Source organism: Melopsittacus undulatus, chromosome 3 (assembly GCF_012275295.1).
Source record: "Melopsittacus undulatus isolate bMelUnd1 chromosome 3, bMelUnd1.mat.Z, whole genome shotgun sequence".
Lineage (NCBI taxonomy): Eukaryota > Metazoa > Chordata > Aves > Psittaciformes > Psittaculidae > Melopsittacus > Melopsittacus undulatus.
The window spans coordinates 12,375,657-12,394,873 of NC_047529.1; the positions used below are offsets into that span (position 1 = coordinate 12,375,657).

At 41.1% G+C, this 19,217-nt stretch overlaps 1 protein-coding gene across 3 annotated transcripts in view; it reads right to left on the reverse strand.

Moving 5' to 3' along the window:
• ATL2 (atlastin GTPase 2) overlaps positions 1-19,217 on the reverse strand; it is a 44,674-nt gene that overhangs the window by 7,165 nt on the left and 18,292 nt on the right. For all 3 annotated transcript variants that reach the window (XM_031047514.2, XM_005147405.3, XM_034060398.1), the window contains exons 2-10: positions 18,142-18,419; positions 10,280-10,414; positions 8,718-8,822; positions 7,527-7,577; positions 5,309-5,365; positions 4,269-4,361; positions 3,833-3,971; positions 2,866-2,993; positions 703-759 (exon numbers count right to left, since the gene is read on the reverse strand). In XM_031047514.2, coding sequence (XP_030903374.2) covers positions 703-759; positions 2,866-2,993; positions 3,833-3,971; positions 4,269-4,361; positions 5,309-5,365; positions 7,527-7,577; positions 8,718-8,822; positions 10,280-10,414; positions 18,142-18,419 — 1,043 coding nt within the window. The remainder of the gene's footprint in view (positions 1-702; positions 760-2,865; positions 2,994-3,832; positions 3,972-4,268; positions 4,362-5,308; positions 5,366-7,526; positions 7,578-8,717; positions 8,823-10,279; positions 10,415-18,141; positions 18,420-19,217) is intronic.

Here is a 19,217-nt window from a genome sequence, read left to right on the forward strand (position 1 = left end):
TTGGTTCATTATGATGAGTTTTCTGAACTTTCCCAAAAGTCTAATGAGTTGGTTCCTTGAAGGATGAGAAAACACCCAGAACAGTCACATCTTAATGAAGTGACAAAGGAAGCTTAAAAAAACCCCAAGTCTTATAAAAGACAAAATGATCCTAAAGCCCACACTATGGTGAAAGCTCTTCATCGCAAATAATTCAAGGGCTCAACACAGCTTTATACAATCAGTTGTGTTCAGATCACTTTAAAGCTGATTACATCCTCTTTGATCAACACTGAAAAGTAAGCTCAATGCAGTTACTCAATCTAACAAACCCACAAGAATAGCTCCACACTGAAAGACAGTGGCAATAATTGCATTATTATAAGCCTTCTCCATTTTATCTGCTGCATCTGATGCTAAATGCCCTCTGAATACAGTCTGAAAGATACTGACAAAATAGCAAGTTACAGGAAATACAGAAATTGAAGCAGCTAAAAAAACCCTAAGTAACCAGATATACCCCCACTGAATTTGGTAGATAGAACTGAGGGAAGACACAAACGTGTACTCAGGCTAAACAGTTCAGATGGCTTCCAAAGTACAGAGCTCCTTCAAGAACTATAGCTCTGTGTGTGGGAGCTTCAGACCCGCAGCAGTCATCATCTTCAGCTGCAAAGAACTTACAAAGTACACATCAGATTATTTGAAAGAATAATAAAATACCTGCAGCATAGATTTCGGATGAGGTAGCTCCTCTCCTTGATAGATTTTAATATAAGCCTAAATGGGAGAAAGAAAATAAAGGTTTCTTTTTCCTAAACATTTATGTTTGAGGAGGAGGGGAAAGGAGGCATGATATAAGGATAGAGCTCATATATTATTCTTTGCAATAATGTAAAATATTCAATTAAACAAATTACAAGTCTGGCATTCTTACAGTTATCCCTAGTGTTTTAATCCCTTTACTTTCCTTGCATCTGAGGCTGGGGCCTAGCAGGGTAGCAGAGCAGCTTAAGAAGATATGGCCACCATCTCAAGAAGTGACAGGCTTTACAGCAGCTTTCTGCTCCCTCACATACATAAGAAGGTCTTTGCTAGGCAGGGAATCTTCATCCAAAACAAGAGTGAAGATGACAGTCCCACAGAGCCTTTCTGGCAAGAGGTCTGTCCAAACACACCCCAGTGCTGGGAGAACCAGTACTTACATTTCCCCATGTGCTTTGCTCCCTTGAAGTGTGGGAGGAAAACAAAGCAGATCAAAGCACTAACGCAAACACAGCTGAGCTGCCAAAATACTTCTGGAAGCCAAGCAAGCAGACTATCCCTCTGTGCCCCAACCCACCAATCCTTAGGTGTCCTTTCCTTCACCAGGGTTTAAGGTGAACAGAAAATGTCTGGAAGAGAAAATGTCCTTCATGTCTTCTTCTACAGCCCACAAAACAGCCTGTGGCAGAGCTCTTTGGGACAGATTACTGCAAGGGACACAGCAGGCAGCAGTAGCCATGTCAGCACTTGGAACAAGCTGTGCAAGTTAGACCACTTGTTAGGGCCACTCTTACCCCTTCAGAGACTGGGCAGTTATTCTTCATGCTATTACTGCTCTCTACCCTGGCTTGTCTACAAGTCTTTGCCCTGAGGATTTTTCTCCATAAAGGAGGACAGAACAAGGTTATCAGGGTCCCTATATACCCAGTGCTCTAGGTTGTAGGACAACCTACAAAAATGTATATAGAGTTATGCAGGACTCTGTTCCCTCGATACCTCCCTTGCTTTCCTCCAAGTAAAACCCCTCCAGTTCCCAACTCAGACTTCACAATCTCAGCTTTAGATGCACAGTCCAAAGGGAGCAGTCCTCTTTAGTTACATAACCACGGTGTTTCCAGCCTGCATAACTGTTCCCAGACATTTTCAATAGAGGAGTTTTGACACCCAGTTTTTAGGGTGCAGCCCTTTCTAAACTGCTGTTGGATGCTCAATCCCTATACTGTATAGAATCAGGTCTTACTAGAGAAGAAAGTGAAACAAAAAGCAGCATGTAACCAGGTAAATACAGAGACTGAACATATGAGCTCTAGAGTGTTGATTTTATGCTTGTCAGAACAGCCATGACTTCTGCATCTCGCATAATCCCTTTCCTTTACAAAAACGGAAGACACTTCACTTTAACACTTCATTTTACATGTACTAAAGAGTTTGGTCTCTGATTCCTCCCTTGTATAGGGAGCTTCTTTATTATCAGCCAACTCTGTTCTACCTTTAATATACATGCTCAAAAGTAGTAATGCAAAATTAACATCTTTACGAATATGTGCCACTTCGTCCTACCAAGCCAACTGTCTAAGTCATTCCACTCAGAAAAAGGTTACACACCAATTCGTGGTGATGTAGGGATTATGTTATCACATTTCTGCTGGTGTCACTATGAGACCAAAACAGCTCAAGAGCCTAACAGCTGCAAGTATCATACACAAATATTTCAGAGCATACAGTGGTGTTGCACATGCAAATGTTTAGAAAGCATCTTTCTGACATGTTAAAAATCCAGAGGGAAGTAGCTGAAATTTTTCTTGCATACCAAGCAGTTTAAAAGCTGATTTTCAATCTGCAGAGGCGCTCTTAAAAAAAAAAAAAAAGACAAACCTAACATACATAAAGGAAACAAAAAAATCCACCGACCCAAACACAGTCTTGCCCACAGCAGCTTGCTAAGAGCTACACTGTTAGGAAGTTTTGTGCCAGTTCTGAAAAGTCAGAGTAATGAAATGAAAATGTGAGCTGATCAGTGACTGTCAGCCTAGATATCTTATCTTCTCTGGGAACATGTCCTAAAATTAGAATACTGTCTTTTAAGCCATTAGCAGAAATAATTAGTATGAGTTTGCTTACCTTGAAGTATTCTACAAGATCTCTACAGGTCACCTTGGATCCACTAATCTCTTTTTCTACCAAATTTTCAGGGGCAAGCAGTAGTGGTATCAAATTCCTCAGTTCGTTCTTAAAATCTTCATCTATATCTAATAAAATTCAATTTCAGGGGGGGGAAATAAGTAAAATGGTTAGTTTCCTTTCAATCTTACATTTCCTAAAGAAACACTGATAACCCTTGATCCTTCAAAATCCAGTGTCACAACACTAGACTGCATTTTTAAGATATTTAAAAGCTTTCATACATAGTGTAGCTTTAGTAAGTTCTACTTTGTCTTTATCTTAACTTCAGACTGAGACAAGGTTCCATAGACCTTGTAATATTTAAAGTGCATTTCCCCACTTACACCAACATTTTACACGGTAATCCCAGCACAGCAGCGGTTGACATCCAGCTATCACAAACCCACCTTTTTAGCCTTTGCCATTCTAGTATGTTCCCTCTGTAGGGGGACAAGCAGCAGTTGGAGGAATCCTGACTGCCCCTCATTTTGCAGCAGCAGAAGCCGACAGCTTTTAGCTTAAGTCATTTTAGTTCTGACCTTTGGTTTACCAAGTTCTTGAAAAAAGGCCTTTTAATTTCAGAAAAGTCTTTAATTTTCTGAATTCTCCCCTTTGGAATCCTTATTTATCTTTAGAATCCTTATTTAATGACCTTTAAGTATGTCTCAAATTACCAGATTACAAGCAACAGCTAGACACAAACATACCCACTCCCTCTGCCTACTTAACTCCTTTACCTATAAACCACTGAAAAGAACACACAATTTCTAGATTCTACAGTTTCACCTTTTAGCTCTACATTTTTCCAATCAAGCATTTCAATAGTCAACCATTTCAGTGTTTAACTTCCATCATTTCAAAAACAACAAAAAACCACCGAACTCAGTGATCTGAATCAAGGAACACACAATGGAAAGCTTCCTACCATTCAACCTCCCATCAAAATTTGGATTTGTTGCAACTTTAAGACCAGGGTGGGGCAACAGGAAACAGCCAAGATTACTGAAACAGGAGTGTATATGCTTCCTTACATTCTGGAGCTCTTCATGTTGGTTTTGCTTTACCTGAAGAAAAAACAAACAAAAAAGGCAACAAGAACTGCTAAACTGCTACTAGTCTTGCAGTACTGCAATTGAGATTAAATATCATCTTAAAAGCAGTAAGAGCACAGAAGCGTGTTTTATCTTTCATTCCTGAACCTAAAAATGTCAAATTCTAAACCCCAGAACCCCGCACACGAGTGGGAACATCACAAATGCATTTTATTATGCATAAAGAGTTAGCTCATCATGCACCATTATCTTGATGATAAACTGACACTTAAGCTAAAGACCACACTAGGACTGCTGGAGGGAACTTACCTGCAGTCTTTTCTCTAGGAACTTTCTTCCTCCTTCCAAGCCATATGCATGCTCATAAGGATAACTCCAGTCTCTAATTAAGAACATTAGTGTCTGTAACAGGAAAAACAGCAGCAGTAAATGGTTTGCATCATTCTTTAGGTAAAAACTTTATCACACGTGATTACTTTAAGTGAAAATAATTCTAACTCTGGCTGCTTTAAAGAAGCAGCTGTAGTTTTATGGTGCAAGTGTCTGCTTGGTTACAAAAAATAGTTTAAAAAAAATCCACCAAACCTACAAATGCAACTTACTCCTTATCTAAAAGGAAGCACCCAAATGTCTCAAAAAGGTTGTTTCCCTGTTGCAATCCTAGAGGCATTACACTGTACTCTCTCCCATCAGCTGAAGACTGAAAAGAAACCAAAAAAGCATCTTGCCTGGGCTAATCACACAAATACTGGGGACTCAAACTTGTGAGACACAGGAGTTGTACAACTCACCACTAACAGCAGTTGACTAGTAACCTTACAGGTTAAGGAGGAACTTCAGTATGGCTAAGATCTGTCTTTGTCTCCACTAAACAGAAGCAGCCTCAAACCCTTCCTTGGTCTAGCAAACAGGAGATGCTAGCAGTTTTGAGGCTTTTAACACTGAAGCCAGTAATGCTTCAGGTAAATGAAACACAACACACCCCTAATGCTATTTCTTAGAGGCCACAGGACCTTTACTCAGAGCCATGTACCACAAAGACCAACCGTATCTCACAGAGTAACAAGCAAGAAGGCAGTGTAAAACATTTTTCCTTAACATCCACACATCACTTCACACTTTCACTCCTTTTATGCCTTATACCTCAGGCACAATGCTATACTTCAGCATTTTTCCATTGTTTTTGCCAAGAAAAGTGGTCACAAGGAAGGAAAAAAAAAAAACAAAAAAAAAACCAGTCCTGTAAAGAACAGGCTAGCTTCAGCTTAACTAATTTCTCTTCAGAAATTATCCTGAGCTTAGTTTCTATATATTCAATTGCTTAAGATTGATTTAACATATATACTTACCTGAAACGGCTTTTGGTAAATCTCTTCCATAGCTAGTCTTCCATATTCTGTAAACAACTGATAGAAAGAAGAGTGTAATGGTGAAACATGTTAACCACATTTTCCTACTGTAAAATATTCTACCATGTCACTAGAAAATAAAACATTATATCTTGAATTCTATTAAGGATTAAGAATAGCCAATATGCCTCAAGAACAAGTACACCAATTCTCAGTAAAATTCAGGAAGGAGATATTATTTCCACTGGTTTCGCAGTGCTATTCCATAGCTGTCAACACACCATAGCACTAAGTGGGTAGCCTGTGGGCTATTCCCAGCGGAAAGCTGGCTGCATCTTTCAGCAAGCCAGTTTCTAACATTTGTTTCCAAGGCTAAGGAGGTATAAACCTGTATAACATTTTCCCCTTACTTCCTACAAAAGATTTATTCCTGAAAATCTCAAGGAATTTGGTTAGAGCCAGTGTTACCAGACATTAAAACATAAGCCAAGTTAGACAACTTTCCAGATCTCTACTTCAGCCCATGACCTTCACTGATAATTGTCCCTTGCTTTCAGGATAAAGGCAAGTGTCTTCTGTCTTCCTGTCCTTGCTTTCCCTGTCTTAGTATCAGCACTAGCATTCTTCACTGAGTGTGTCAGACAACCCATGAGAACACAAATTATGGACTGTGCTGGCTGTTTCAGCAGAGACCAATACACTCAGGCGTTGACCCATGCTAGCCCCCTTACAGATGCTGGAGGCTGAGATGAAGGAAGCACACCATATCCTCTAGTACCAGGCAACTGTTATTCTGCATTAAAATTAACTCCTGGAACATGTCAGTTAAATTTCATAGCTAAAAGGACAGTTCCTTGTGTTGACCACAAGAGCATCTGAGGACTTAGAAGACTAATTTAACACAAATTAACTTCCAAGTTTTGTCACCCATAGCAAAAGATTCTCTGAAGTTGCCAAGCACCCACATGAAACTGGCTCCTTTGAGCCTAACTCCCTACCCCATTCACTTCCTAGTGAAGGAAAAGGCAGCCAGCGAATAACAGTACTTTAGAGTAACAGAAAATCCTATTATAACAGAAATTCAGGATTTCCTTCCCTCAGCCCATGACACCTTGCCTCAACTTTAAATCCATGGTTTTCCCTAACCAGTGTTTATCATCCTTCTCTTCCCCACCTTCCCTCAATTCACAAACTCCAGTATAACAGAAAAGGACAGCTATATTCAGATTGCACTGAGGCTGTCAAATGACCAAAACCATGAGGAAAGCCTAGCTTTCAAATAATCAGCTAAAGCTTTTCTTTTTTTTTTTCCTCAGTGCTTGGTTGAGCTTTTTTGAGGAGTGGGGGAGCATTGGCCCAGTGATATAACTCTGTTAACTGAGAACAGCATCACAAGGCTATGTTTAGTTAGTGCTCTTCTACTTCCAGTACTGGCAGCCAATCTTTTGCAGCACTGACCAAGACACAAGTCCTTTCAATCAGAAGACATGCAAAACAGTTTTAAGCTGTGACAAGGTCATGGCCTGAGCATAGGCAGGCATTTGTTAATACACAAGCTAGCCTTTAAAGCTACGGGTTTTAACTTAAGGAGATAAAGTTCTTGCATCTTTCACACAAAGCCAGAATTCAGTGGCCTTTGACCACAATATTCCATTACAGGATGAAACCTCCACATTAAAGGGAGGACAACTCTTTCCTGATTTTGTTTCTAAGCAGAAATAAAACTCTGTAGAAGTTTTTCAGTTTAAAAACTAGAGAAAGCTTCTGTGTAGAAGATACTCTTTCTGCCCAGACACAAACTCTAATGTTTCTTTAGAAACAAATAGAAATGCCATCCATTTTCCCATTTTAGGAAATGAGCAGAAACACTGGAATTTTCTCATTAAGTACTTCATAAATTATTTTCCTTCCTTATCCTTTTAGGAATTTCAGAACTTGCATAGAGACAACAGACTTTAGAAAGATAAAAGATTTAGCCAGATCAGAAGCCTATACTGCTTTATCACTGCGCTTGCACAGCAGAAGCACCACACCACCATGGAGTTGATGCAAATAATGTTGTTAGAGGAAATACTAGTTTTAGCATCAGGTCAGCTTCAGCAGTTTATATGAAGCAGCAGGCAGCTCCCAGATCACAGTTACATGAGTAGCAATTTCAAGAACAGTGTCAAGGCTATCACTTCAGAAGCAGCTTAATATAAATTCAGCATATTCTTACCTGCAAATGTTGAAGGTCATCTTCCTGAATATTCTGGGACAAGTTATACACCTGTAAGAGACAGTAAAAGAATTACAGTGTAACATGAAAACATCTTACATTCATGTAGTCTCTTTTAGGTATCTTGGTTGTTTCAACTCCCTCCAGGAAAAGCCTAACTACCCACAAGTTAACAACTAGAAAGGTGTCATAGAACACATCTCAAACAAAAATCATTTTCTTATACAAAGTGCTAGGAACAAAACCACTGCTGACTACCCTAATCTGTCTTACAACAGCTTCTTTCCAGGGAAGCAAGCTATAAAGGGATCAGAGAAGACTTCTGAATGCTTCAAATCACCGCACAAGTGTGAGACAGGAGGACTGAAAACAGTCAATTTGCCATCCTCAAGTCCAAATGCTCTAAGATTCAGTGATCCAGCAGCTGCATCTCTGACACAGAAATGACTGGGTAGTCAGTGCTCCAGAGTTGTTTTTCACTTCCAAATATTCCCAGAGAAATCTAATTTTATCTGGGGAGCTCATGACTGTTTCAATAGCACAAATACAATACAGCAGTAAACTCAAAGATGCATCAATAACCTACAACTTATCCTAAATACAGGAACAGAACAAAGGAAAAAGCAAAACAAAACTAAAAAACATCAAAACCAACCTCACAGGGCAGAAGTAGTGTTCTACATATTTCTGTTAATTTCACATTGTAACATTTATGCAGATCACTTGTTACCCCTTAAAAACCTGCTTGCTTTTGGCATATTTAAGGCGCAAGCTTAAAGTCCTGGGCACAGCACAAGAGCACTGTCAGAAGTTTAACCACATTAGCAATTGTAAGTTTAGCTGATGACAGTGTAATTTCACCCCAAACTGTATCTAACGTCTTAAAAAAGATTCTGCGACACATCTGTACAGAAGCAGTTGCTACTTTGACAACTTTTTGGGGGATTTCCTAGTTCAGTCAGCAATTCAGCAATTTAGCTCAGCTTGGCCTTAAATAACCTTGATTCCACAGAGAAATTTGATCTAGCATACAACACTGAAAATAAGACATTACGTATGAAAGCTTAAATGATAGATGGAGGAAGATACGCAGGTGAACTTTGCAAGCATGGCTAGAGAGATATATTCTTTGCATGCTCAGGACAGAGGGTTCCTATAGCTGCCATTATTTGCCAGCACAGGTATTCTCACCTGGACAGAACTCGTCATGGTGCTCAGAGCAAAAACCGTCGCACAGTCTTTGATAGTGGATTGGCTATCAAAGGCACCTTGGGTATCCATAAGCAGTACAGCAACCTGGAGAGTTTTAAACAGCAACAATAGTTAACCAAACTATTAACACTTTCAAATGCCAGGCCACTGGAATAAATTCAACTGCAAGCAGAGCAAGTCTCTGCTCCTACACCTACTTACTAAAACTTAGTCAGTTCCCTACCACTTCCTATATACACCTGCAGCTGAGTAAGCAACAACTAGAGTGCTCTATCATCAGCCTTAAGTCTTTGGCCTTGCTGTACCGGTTACCCTCTCCCACAGAAACAGCCTCCGTCAGCCCAGAGTAAGTACAGTTGTAGAGTAACAGACAGCTCTTACTCACTGGAAAGACTTCAGCCTCAGCTGACAATCCAGAACAGTTCATTAAAGCTAAAAGTGAGATGGTTGCTTTTAAAAATAACTATCTTTAAGTGATAATTTTCAGAAGAAAACAAGATAATTGATAATGTCTGTTAGAATTACAAGGAATGATGTGACCTTAATGATAAGAGTTAATCTGTCCAATTCCCACCTTTGAGATGTACTACAATTGCCTTCTCTGTCAGCTATGGATGACTGATAAGCAAGAGCAAGTGAGTGATTTGTCCCCAGAGCACAAACAGATCCTCACAAACGCTTTTTAGCTAGAGAACAGTTCGGTTAGCTATGAAATTTGATAAAACTTCCTGCATGCTCCTAAGTCACTATCTATTTAAGATTAGTGTCCCATGTTAATTTGCCATCAGTTTATTCCTTTGCAAACATAAAGGGTATATGAAAGTTAAATAATCTAGAGCTTATAGTTCAGGAGCACAAGAAGAGCTCAAGATACACCATCAGTATTGTGGAGTAAATATTTATTAACAACATTAACACTTTATTTTAGCATGAAGAGAAACACCTACAACCAAATTTTGAAGTTAAACTGACTTTATAAAGAGTTAAAAAAGATGCACTAGCTCTGATTACAACAGTCAGTGCCTTTTATCCCACTGTTAAGATTTAGTCCTCTCTATACAGACTACCTGTTAAACTATATGGAAGAACCAGCTTCCACACACCAAAGCTGTTTCCAGTACCTATAGCTGTGCATTACATTTCACTACAACACAGCTATACAAGCTAGAACACATTCTCACCTCTCAAAAACCAGTGTTTGTTATAGAGCTGTTCTTACCACAGCATTTGCCTATATATGGGATTTATAGCCATTACAGTTTTACAATATCCACAGGATAACCCACCCATCAGCCTGGGCACAGTACACTTTGCCAAAACAAAGCACTCTCAGAATGGGACCATTGTTGGAGATCGAATCTTACAACCCTACAGGAAAGTTCATACTTGCACTGATACAAGGTTTCCAAATACGTTATGCAGCTACTAAATGCAAGCGAAAGTAGCTGATGTTTGAACTCCCTCCATGAAACCCACGGCATTAAAGGTATACACACAGATACAAAAATCATTACATATACCTATTTAAGTCAAGCACTTACCTTTGTTCCATTCGGTTTATCAATTACAAATACTTCACTCCAAATCTGTATGCCAGTTGTTTCCCGTTCACATCCACCTCTCCATGTAAACCCAGTCAATGGCTCAGTGTTTCCACCTATCCAGCATGCAGAAGTCTACAAAACAAGAGGAGAAACTTATTTAAAACCAAATATGAGAGGGGTTTTTTTTGACATTATACGTTTTATCAGACTTCCACATTGTTCTCTGTTTTTTCTTCAGAGCAGAATGACATCACTACACAGAATATTAAAACGCAATGAAACACTGCTGTGTTTCAAGGTTCATCCACAAATAAATCTCATTCAAGTCTACTGTATGCCAGTGGTTGCACAATTCTTCAACCACTGAAGAGTGTATGTGCACAGCCTTCCAATCCCAAGCACTCACAGCTAATGAGAACAGCTCAGCTTTGTCCATTGATTCACTTTGCACTCACAGTTGAGAGAACCTAACTCAAGCACAGCTGTAAATAGCTGTATTTTAACTCCAGAAACCATTAAATCTCCATGAGAAAGCAAAATAAATCTGATCTTGACTTAATTCCCTCCCTTCCCACTCACAAACAGATCAACTGCTGAAGCCAGCTAAACACCTAAACCCCTGCGCTAAACAGAGGCTGGCACAAAACTCCCAATACCAACTTGCAGAAGTCAAAGAGTCCAGGCAAAGACCAGAAGTTCCAAAATCCGTAACTGTCACAGTTACAAAATACTTTTTCCTAAGTTAATTCAGCTTCAAGAGAAAAGGTCACACGGAGAGTTTGATACATGTCAATCAACCCATCCATATTAAAAATATATTGGCATTTTTCCCACTTTGGGAAAGGCTACCAGAGAATTAAGAACAGTTTGCAGCTAACATTTCTGACTGTAACATGGTCTTCAGTTCTCAAGGACGGGCAGCACATGGAGCAGTGGCTCATGCAGAAGAATCCAGCCATTTTATGATCACATTTAACCCAGAAACACAGTTTATGTACTGGGCAAGTTAGGAGCACGAACAGGCACCATCAGGAAGTTTCACTGTAATAGGTTTATATACACTGAAATTCTGCAACAGGCAGACAATAGTTTAACTGATATGGGGGCTTAGAGAAAAACCTTTCTTTCACAGGTGAGAACACAGTTTGCTGGCAGAACAGAAAGACATTTAATTAATTTGCCTCCTACTGCCCAGGGAACTTCACCAGCCAGGAAAGTGTGCTCTTTGAGAAGGCCAAAGGGGAGACTTCTCAGTTCATTAGCCTATGGTCTCTACCTTGCTGACTCTGCACTGGCAGTCTTCACAGAATAGCTCAAGACACATCCTTTCACATCTCAAGAAACAGCATGAGCATCCAAGGGCTATACAGAATAGAAATACGAGTGAAACTGCTTATTTATAAATGGGGTTGGGGAAAAAAACCTGCACACGCTCCTCATGTCTAGCAGCATGAAAGGCAAACCGTACCAAGAGGGAAAGGCAATCATGCAGCTCTCAGCATTTTTCCAGATGCTAAGTGCGCACCATTCAACTCTGCTATTTGGATCAGACATGGCAAAGTAAATGAGATGAGCAGACAGAAACTCAGATGATCACAGGTACCCAAGTGAGCCACAGGTAGGTGGTTTAGGGTTTTTGTTTGGAGTGGCAGCTTTTCTGTTTGTTTGCTTTGTCATCCACATACACCTCTACCAGAGAGGCTAAGCAAAACCTGAACAGCTTTCCCCTGGTGTTTTTCATTCCAGAATATGCCTATGCATCCACTCACCACTCAAGAAATCAAAGCTCCAGGCCTTGCTTTGGGCTTCAGTACACTGCAGGATACAGTTTTGTAATTCTGAATCAAACTTCCCAGCTAAGTCAGTGGACTGTAGCTTTTCACTTTTGCAAAAGAATCTGTTACATTATTTAACAATATGCTCCATTAAGCATTTATACAATAATACTTTTTTCCACATTGGTCCAAAACCACTTCCCACAGGGAAGCAGTGTGAAAGCACCAGTCAAACCTGATGAATCAACAAACTGTTAGAGGATTGGCGTCACAGGCAGGAGTTCAGTTTAGATCATGGGACTATGAGAAACCTGGTCTACTGGAAGCTGTTGGGAAAAGCATCTTCAGTCACAGGCTTGCCAACCTGATGAAGGTTTTAAACTAAAGTTGCTGGGCAGGGGGAACCTCAATCCAGCCCTCTCTTAACAGTCTGATACCGGTGCCAGCAAGATATGACTAGAACCTAGAGAGGACAGGAAAGCACCTGAAGAGCAGCACGAAAGAATTACAGCAACTCCAGTCTGTAAGTCAGCTTCAGCAGTAGCCCCAACTGAAATGTCTATGCAAGTGCACACAGCATGGGGAATAAACAAGAGGAGAGACATGCACACACCTGCAGGGCTATCATCTTATCTGCATCACAGAGACATGGCTGGATGACTCCTCTGGTTATATATTGGAAGTACTGGAACAGAAGGATACAGGCTTTTCAGGAAGGAAAGGCAGAGGAGATGGGGGGGGGGGGGTTGTGTCACCCTCTATGTGAATGACCAGTGCAGAGAGCTCTTCTTGAGGATGAAAAGGAGCTGACCAAGAGCTCAGGATCAGATCAGGACTGAAAAGAGGGCAGGGACATGTGACATTATAGTCCACCTGACCAGGAAGACCGAAAGAATGAGGCTCGCTATAGTCACATACAAGCAGCCTCACACGCACAAGCCCCGATCCCTTTGGGGAACTTCAACCACTCCAATACTGGTTAGAGGGACAACATAGGAGGGCACAAACAATCCAGGAGGCTCCTGGAAACTGCTTCTACAAACAGTAGAGGAACCAACAAGGAGAGGTGCTATGTTGAACATTGTCCTCTTCAACAAGGAATGTGAAGCTGGACAGAAGCCTTGGCTGCAGTGACCATGAAATGGTAGAGTTCAAGATCCCTTAGGGCAGTGAGGAGGTAGCACAGCAAACATGCTACCCTGGACTTCAGGAGAGCAGCCTTTGGCCTCTTGAGGGATCTGCTTGATGGACTACTATGCAATAAAGCCCCGGAGGGAAGAGGGGCTCAAGAAAGCTGGTTAATATTCAAGGATCACCTACTCCAAGCTCAAGAGCAATGCAACCAAACAAAAAGGAAGTCAAGCAAAACCACTAGAATGCCCATGCGAATGAACAAGGATCTCCAACACAAAAAGGAGGCCTACAAAGGATGTAAACAAGGACAGGCAGCCTGGGACAAATACAGAGAAACTGTCCAAGCAGCCAGGGATCAGGTTAGGAAAGCTAAAGCCGTGATACAATTAAATCTGGCATCAAGGGCAACAAGAAAAACTTCTGTGGGTACACTGGGGATAAAAGGAAGACAAGGAAAAACAGTGCCCCTCTGGAAGGAAACAGGAGACCTGGTTACCCAGGCCACAGAGAAGGCTGAGGTATTCAATGACATTTTTTGCCTCCAACCTCACTGGCAAGTGCTCCAGCCACACTGCCCAAGTTGCAGAAGGCAAAGGCTGGGACTGCGAGAATGAAGAATCCCCTGCTGTAGGAGAGGATCAGGCTGGGCACCATCTAAGGAACGTGAAGCTATAGAAGACCACAGGACCTTATGAGATGCACCTACAAGTGCTGAGGGAACTGGTGGATGAAGTGGCTAAGCTTCTATCCATCCTATTTGCAATAGTCATGGCAGTCCAGGGAGATTCCCAGACTAAAAAAAGGGACACATAACACCCCCCCCCCTTTTTTAAAAAAGGAAGAAAAGGAAGACTGGCAAACCATAGGTCCGTCAGCCTCACCTCAGTGCCTGCTAAGATCATGAAGCAGATCCTCCTGGAAACTACGCTAAGGCAATAGACAATAAGGGAGTCACTGGTAACAGCCAACATAGCTTCAGTGAAGGAAAATTGTGCCTGACAAATTTGGTGTAACAGGATTACAGCACTGGTGGATAACGGAAGAGAAACTGGTGTCATCTACCTGGATTTGTGCAAGGCATCTGATACTGTCCCACATGACCCCCTGTCTCTAAACTGAAGAGACAGGGATTTGATATATGGGCCACTCAGTGGATAAGGAATTCATTGGATGGTCATACTCAAGTGAGTAGGGGTCAACAGTTCAATGTCCAACTGGGGACCAGTGAGTGGTGCTCCTCAGGGGTTGGTGTTGGGACCAATCCTGTTCAATAACTTTGTTGGCAATACGGACATTGGGATTGAGCGCACCCTCAGCAAGCTTGCAGTGACACCAAGCTGCGCGGTGCAGTCACCACAATGGAGGGAAGGGATGCCATTTAGAGGGACCTTGACAAGTTTGAGAGGTGGGCCAGTGAAAACTTCATGAAGTCCAACATGAAGTGAAAACTTCATGAAAGTCCAACAAGGCCGACACTTGGGCTGGGGCAATCCTAAGCAAAATACAGGCTGGGCAGAAAATGGAATGAGAAGGATGTGGGGGTGCTGGCGCACAAGACGCTCAACATTACCCAGCAATGTGCACTCCCAGCACGGAAACCAACTGTATCCTGGGCTGTACCACCAGCAGTGTGACCAGAAGGTTAAGGGAGAGGATTCTTCCCGTCCGCTCTGCTCTCATGAGACCCCACCTGCAGTACTGGGTCCAGCTCTGAGGCCCAAAACATATGCTTCCAGTGCCTAAAGGGGGCCTACAAGAAATCTGTAGGACTTTTTACAAGGGCGTGTAGAGACAGGACAAGGGGGAATAAGCTTTAAACTGACAGAGGGGAGATTTAGATTAAATATTAGGAAAAAAATTCTTTACTATGAGGGTGGTGAGGCCCTGGCAGAGGTTGCCCAGAGAAGTTGTGGCTGCCACATCCCTGGCAGTGTTAAAGGCCGCCACATCCCTGGCAGTGTTAAAGGCCAGGATGGATGGGGTTTTGAGGAACCTGGTCTAGTGGAAGGTGTCCCTGCCTGTAGCAGGGGGGGCTGGAACTAGATGAGTGTTAAGGTCCCTTCCAACCCAAACCATTCTATGATTCTATGAAATTATCCTTATTTCTAACAATTCAGACCAAAAGCACACAAATGTTTTGAGAAGTCCCTCAATAAGCACTAGGGTATGATCACATTTGATTTCATATGTGATTCATCACAGGAGACCTTGGTGTCTTAACACGCACAACTTTAGCTGAAGCTGCTTCATCTTGCGGACCATGCACTTAAGCCTGTCTCGACTGACCTTTGCATCAGTCTGAAGCACTCCTAGCTTGTTACCTCCATTTTTCCTTAGTTAAAACTCAGTATCTTAACAGTCTCCACCCATCAAGCTGGCTGGAGAGATAGGGAAGAGATGGAAGAAAAAAAAAGAAAAAAACAAAAAAAAGAAGACTTTGTTCTTTCAAGAAATCAAGCTAGAAGTTGCACTACAATTTTGTATCAGTCACCTAAAAGATAACCTATCTACATATATTCCACACTAAGAGAAAGACCAATGCAGCTTTATTTGCACAGTGCCATTAGTGCTCACTGCACCTTGCCGATTAATACAAGCTAAGAAGGTCATATCCTGGTAAAAAAGCTTTAAAACTAAATTTACTTGTGTTACTGCACCCAACTCTTAATAAGGCTTAAACTGCAACAAAGATCACAGGATCCTTGCAGCAGCTTGCCGAGTACACGCTGCTGCTGGTTTGTGACAGATCATTCTGTTCCCTTTCAAATGAGAAATTATATCACTAAGTATCAGTGCTTGAAATGAGATACCCACCTCCCTGAAGCTAGTGACCAATTTCAGATGTGCCAAAATCCTACCTGCAACCTCAGCTGGCACAAATAAGATTTTTGGTTTAAGACAAGAAAATGAGATTATGAAGTATCTTGGCAAGTTTTTCATCACGTCTTAAGATCCACAGGGGAGGATATTCCAAAATTGCTCGATTAGTGTACAAACTGAATGTAGCTGCTTGAGTATTTTGTGCAGGATCTACTATTTAGCTCACAGAACTTACAGACCTGTAATTAAGCCTGAAGATGAAGTGGTGTGGTACTCTTTAGAGTACTATAAAACTATACCCCTCCTGAACTGAAACTTGCATAAGCATAGAAGATGACATCTGACTTGATACAATTCAGCAGTGCTCAAAAGAAGAGTTGCACTTATCCCCAATTCCCAGTTTGCAGCAGCTCTGATGCTTTTCAAACTTTCCCTAAGCCAGCTTCCTGTCACTGAGCTGGCAGGAAAACAATTCAGCAAAGTGCAGTGTCTTCTAATGCATCATTGAGTTGGATCAGCTCAGCTAAAGGCCTGCATGCATTACAGCTTCAGAATGCAAATGCCTGGCCAGAAGCAGAACATGAAGAGCAAGACCTCTCTGATTTTGTAAGAGGCAGTTGTTACAGTAGATTACTAAGTCTGCCTTTACCTTCAGGTTAAGTGAAACATGGTATTTTGATGGATACCTATAAAAAACTGAAAAAAGTGACCGCAAAATAAAGTGAACAGAGAGACATGTTATTGTACAAGACTGAAACAGTGTTTCAATCCATTTTGCTTTATGAACTTTTGTTTTATTTCATAATCTTAAAGTTACAGTATTTACTTAAATCCCACCCCTTCTATTTTTGGAAGGAACTAGCACTACCTCTACCCAGCCACCATGTAGCTCAAATTGCTATACTTCTTGGGAGCTCAATTTTGTTGTTCATCTGTGGGTTTTTGAGTTTTGGTGCTTTTTCTGTTTTAATACAAACAGGACATCAGTGAGGGGTTCACATACACACACACACAAAAGGCCACCCACTGAACAGCTATAGCAATGAAACATTTAATCCTCCCTAGGTTAGAGTCTAAAGAAGTGGGGAGCAACAGCTTGCTACTCTGTATTCCTCCTACCATATCCTCTATGTCTTTCTTAGAGATCTCCTGGCAAATCAGTGAGAGGAATTCAATAGAAGGCACTACTGGGAGTGAGAGAAAGGAAGTCTTCACTTGCCAACTACCAGCAGCTTCTTTGCAATTTTCCCATATTTCCTGTAACTGCAGGGTTTATCTTGAATTCTCCTCAAGCCAGCTAGTACAAAGGTAAAATAGATGCAGTCATGGTTAGTTTCTGCTACCATGAATTCCAACTCCAAAGCACAGTGACCAGAAAAGGGTAAGTTCTGGGGAGTTTTTTAAGAGTTTCTAAAAGCAATGAAACACTGAACTGTCAATATTCATGATGCAGATTAAAAAAAAACACACCACAACCTGCAACAGACAGATGTGCATGTTCACAGAAGCCCTACCCCACCTTCTCCATATCAGCCAGGAGTTTGAAGTACAGTAGATGCAAGACAACACCAGCCAAAAACTACGAGCTAAAAGAAGAAGTTAAATTTTGTATCAGGTATTCATTCATTAAGCAATGACTTAAAAGGATTTAAAAAATTCCTGGATTATGTTTAGAGACACATTCCAAGCAGCAAACAGGATACTTCCTCCCTTTTGCTGTACCTCAGATTTAAGCAGATACAGTCCTTCTGATAACTTCTTTTTGCAGCACATAAGCTAGCACTACAATATGATTTTGGGTGATCAGGTCAAAGTGAGATTCCACCAACTTATATGAATCCTTCCCCAAAGCTCAACTACAAGGCCACACAAAGCTTCTTCATTCAAGTTCTCATGCCCACTTACACTGGGACATGAGTAAGTTCCCTTGATAACTGCAGGAAAAACTATCTTAAAAAGCTATCACTTAAATACACTTCTTCACAGAGCAGGAACAAAGCAGCTGGCTTGCCCACCCCCCAGTAAGAAAAATTTGACTTGCTATATTTGTGCTCAAGTCAACAAATACAAATGTAAGTGACTAAAATACCAAACTACTTTTCTTCTGCAGGGAGAATCCAAATTACTCACCCTGTTATACATGTATCTAAGCATGAAGTCCAGCAGAAAAGATTTTCCTTTGCGGAAAGCTCCTGCTACAGACACAACTACTATGTTAAGATCTTTGATGTGTTCCTGAAGCAAGATTTTTTCCAATGCTGCTTCATCTAATTCAAAGTTATGGTCATCTTCATGAGCAAGAACAATCTGTATGGGGCGCGGCTTATCCAAATCCACCTCATCATCCGAGTCTGGCAGGGCATCCGAGTCAGGTAGGGCATCCTCCTCTTCTTCCTCATAATGCTTACCTGCAAATTGACAGGTTACAACATATTAGTAAGCCAGAGCTTAGGGCACTAGAGATTTCTTTGAAGTGAAGCCTTGAGCTAGGCCTTCATTCCCAGCAGCAAGAGAGATATTCTTGGGAATGCCCATGAGATAAACAGCAGTATAGACTTTGTTTCAGATCTCCTGCATTCTCTGTGTTTTAACAAATCACAAAAAGATGAGTGGTTTTCAGCATCAAAACTCCTTTCAAGTATAACTTCCATAAAATAATCAAATACTCAAAGAGGACCAAAAAAAGAACACTTTTAGATCACCTGCTTATACTACTGTAAGGGAAATAAAAGGGAAAAAAAAAAAGATGCTTTCTGCCAGTTTTGCTTGCCAACACCTGCAAGCAAGACCAGTGATCTAGTATATAACCCCAGGATTACATAAACCAGCAGATGACTAAATTCCTCTCTAACTCCAACACATTACACCTGTTTCAAGGCACAGACTTCAGAGTGCCTATTCAGTGCTTGCAGGAGGATAAACTCCTGGGCATGTGCAAGGCCTAACATTTCTGGCATGAGAAAAACAAAAAACATTTAAGTAGTTCCTGGGTTTATATTCTTCCTGTAACACAGTATTATTAAATCTTGCTTAATAACAAGTACCAACTCTTTCAAAAAAAGTTAAAATCTTTTATGCACTATTTAAGAATCAACACTCTATAATCAACCAGTAGCCGAAAGAACTATAACTTGGATGAGATTAAAGTTACTAATGAATGACAAATCAAGGTAACACAGCCCTTCAGACATACAGCACAATAGCAG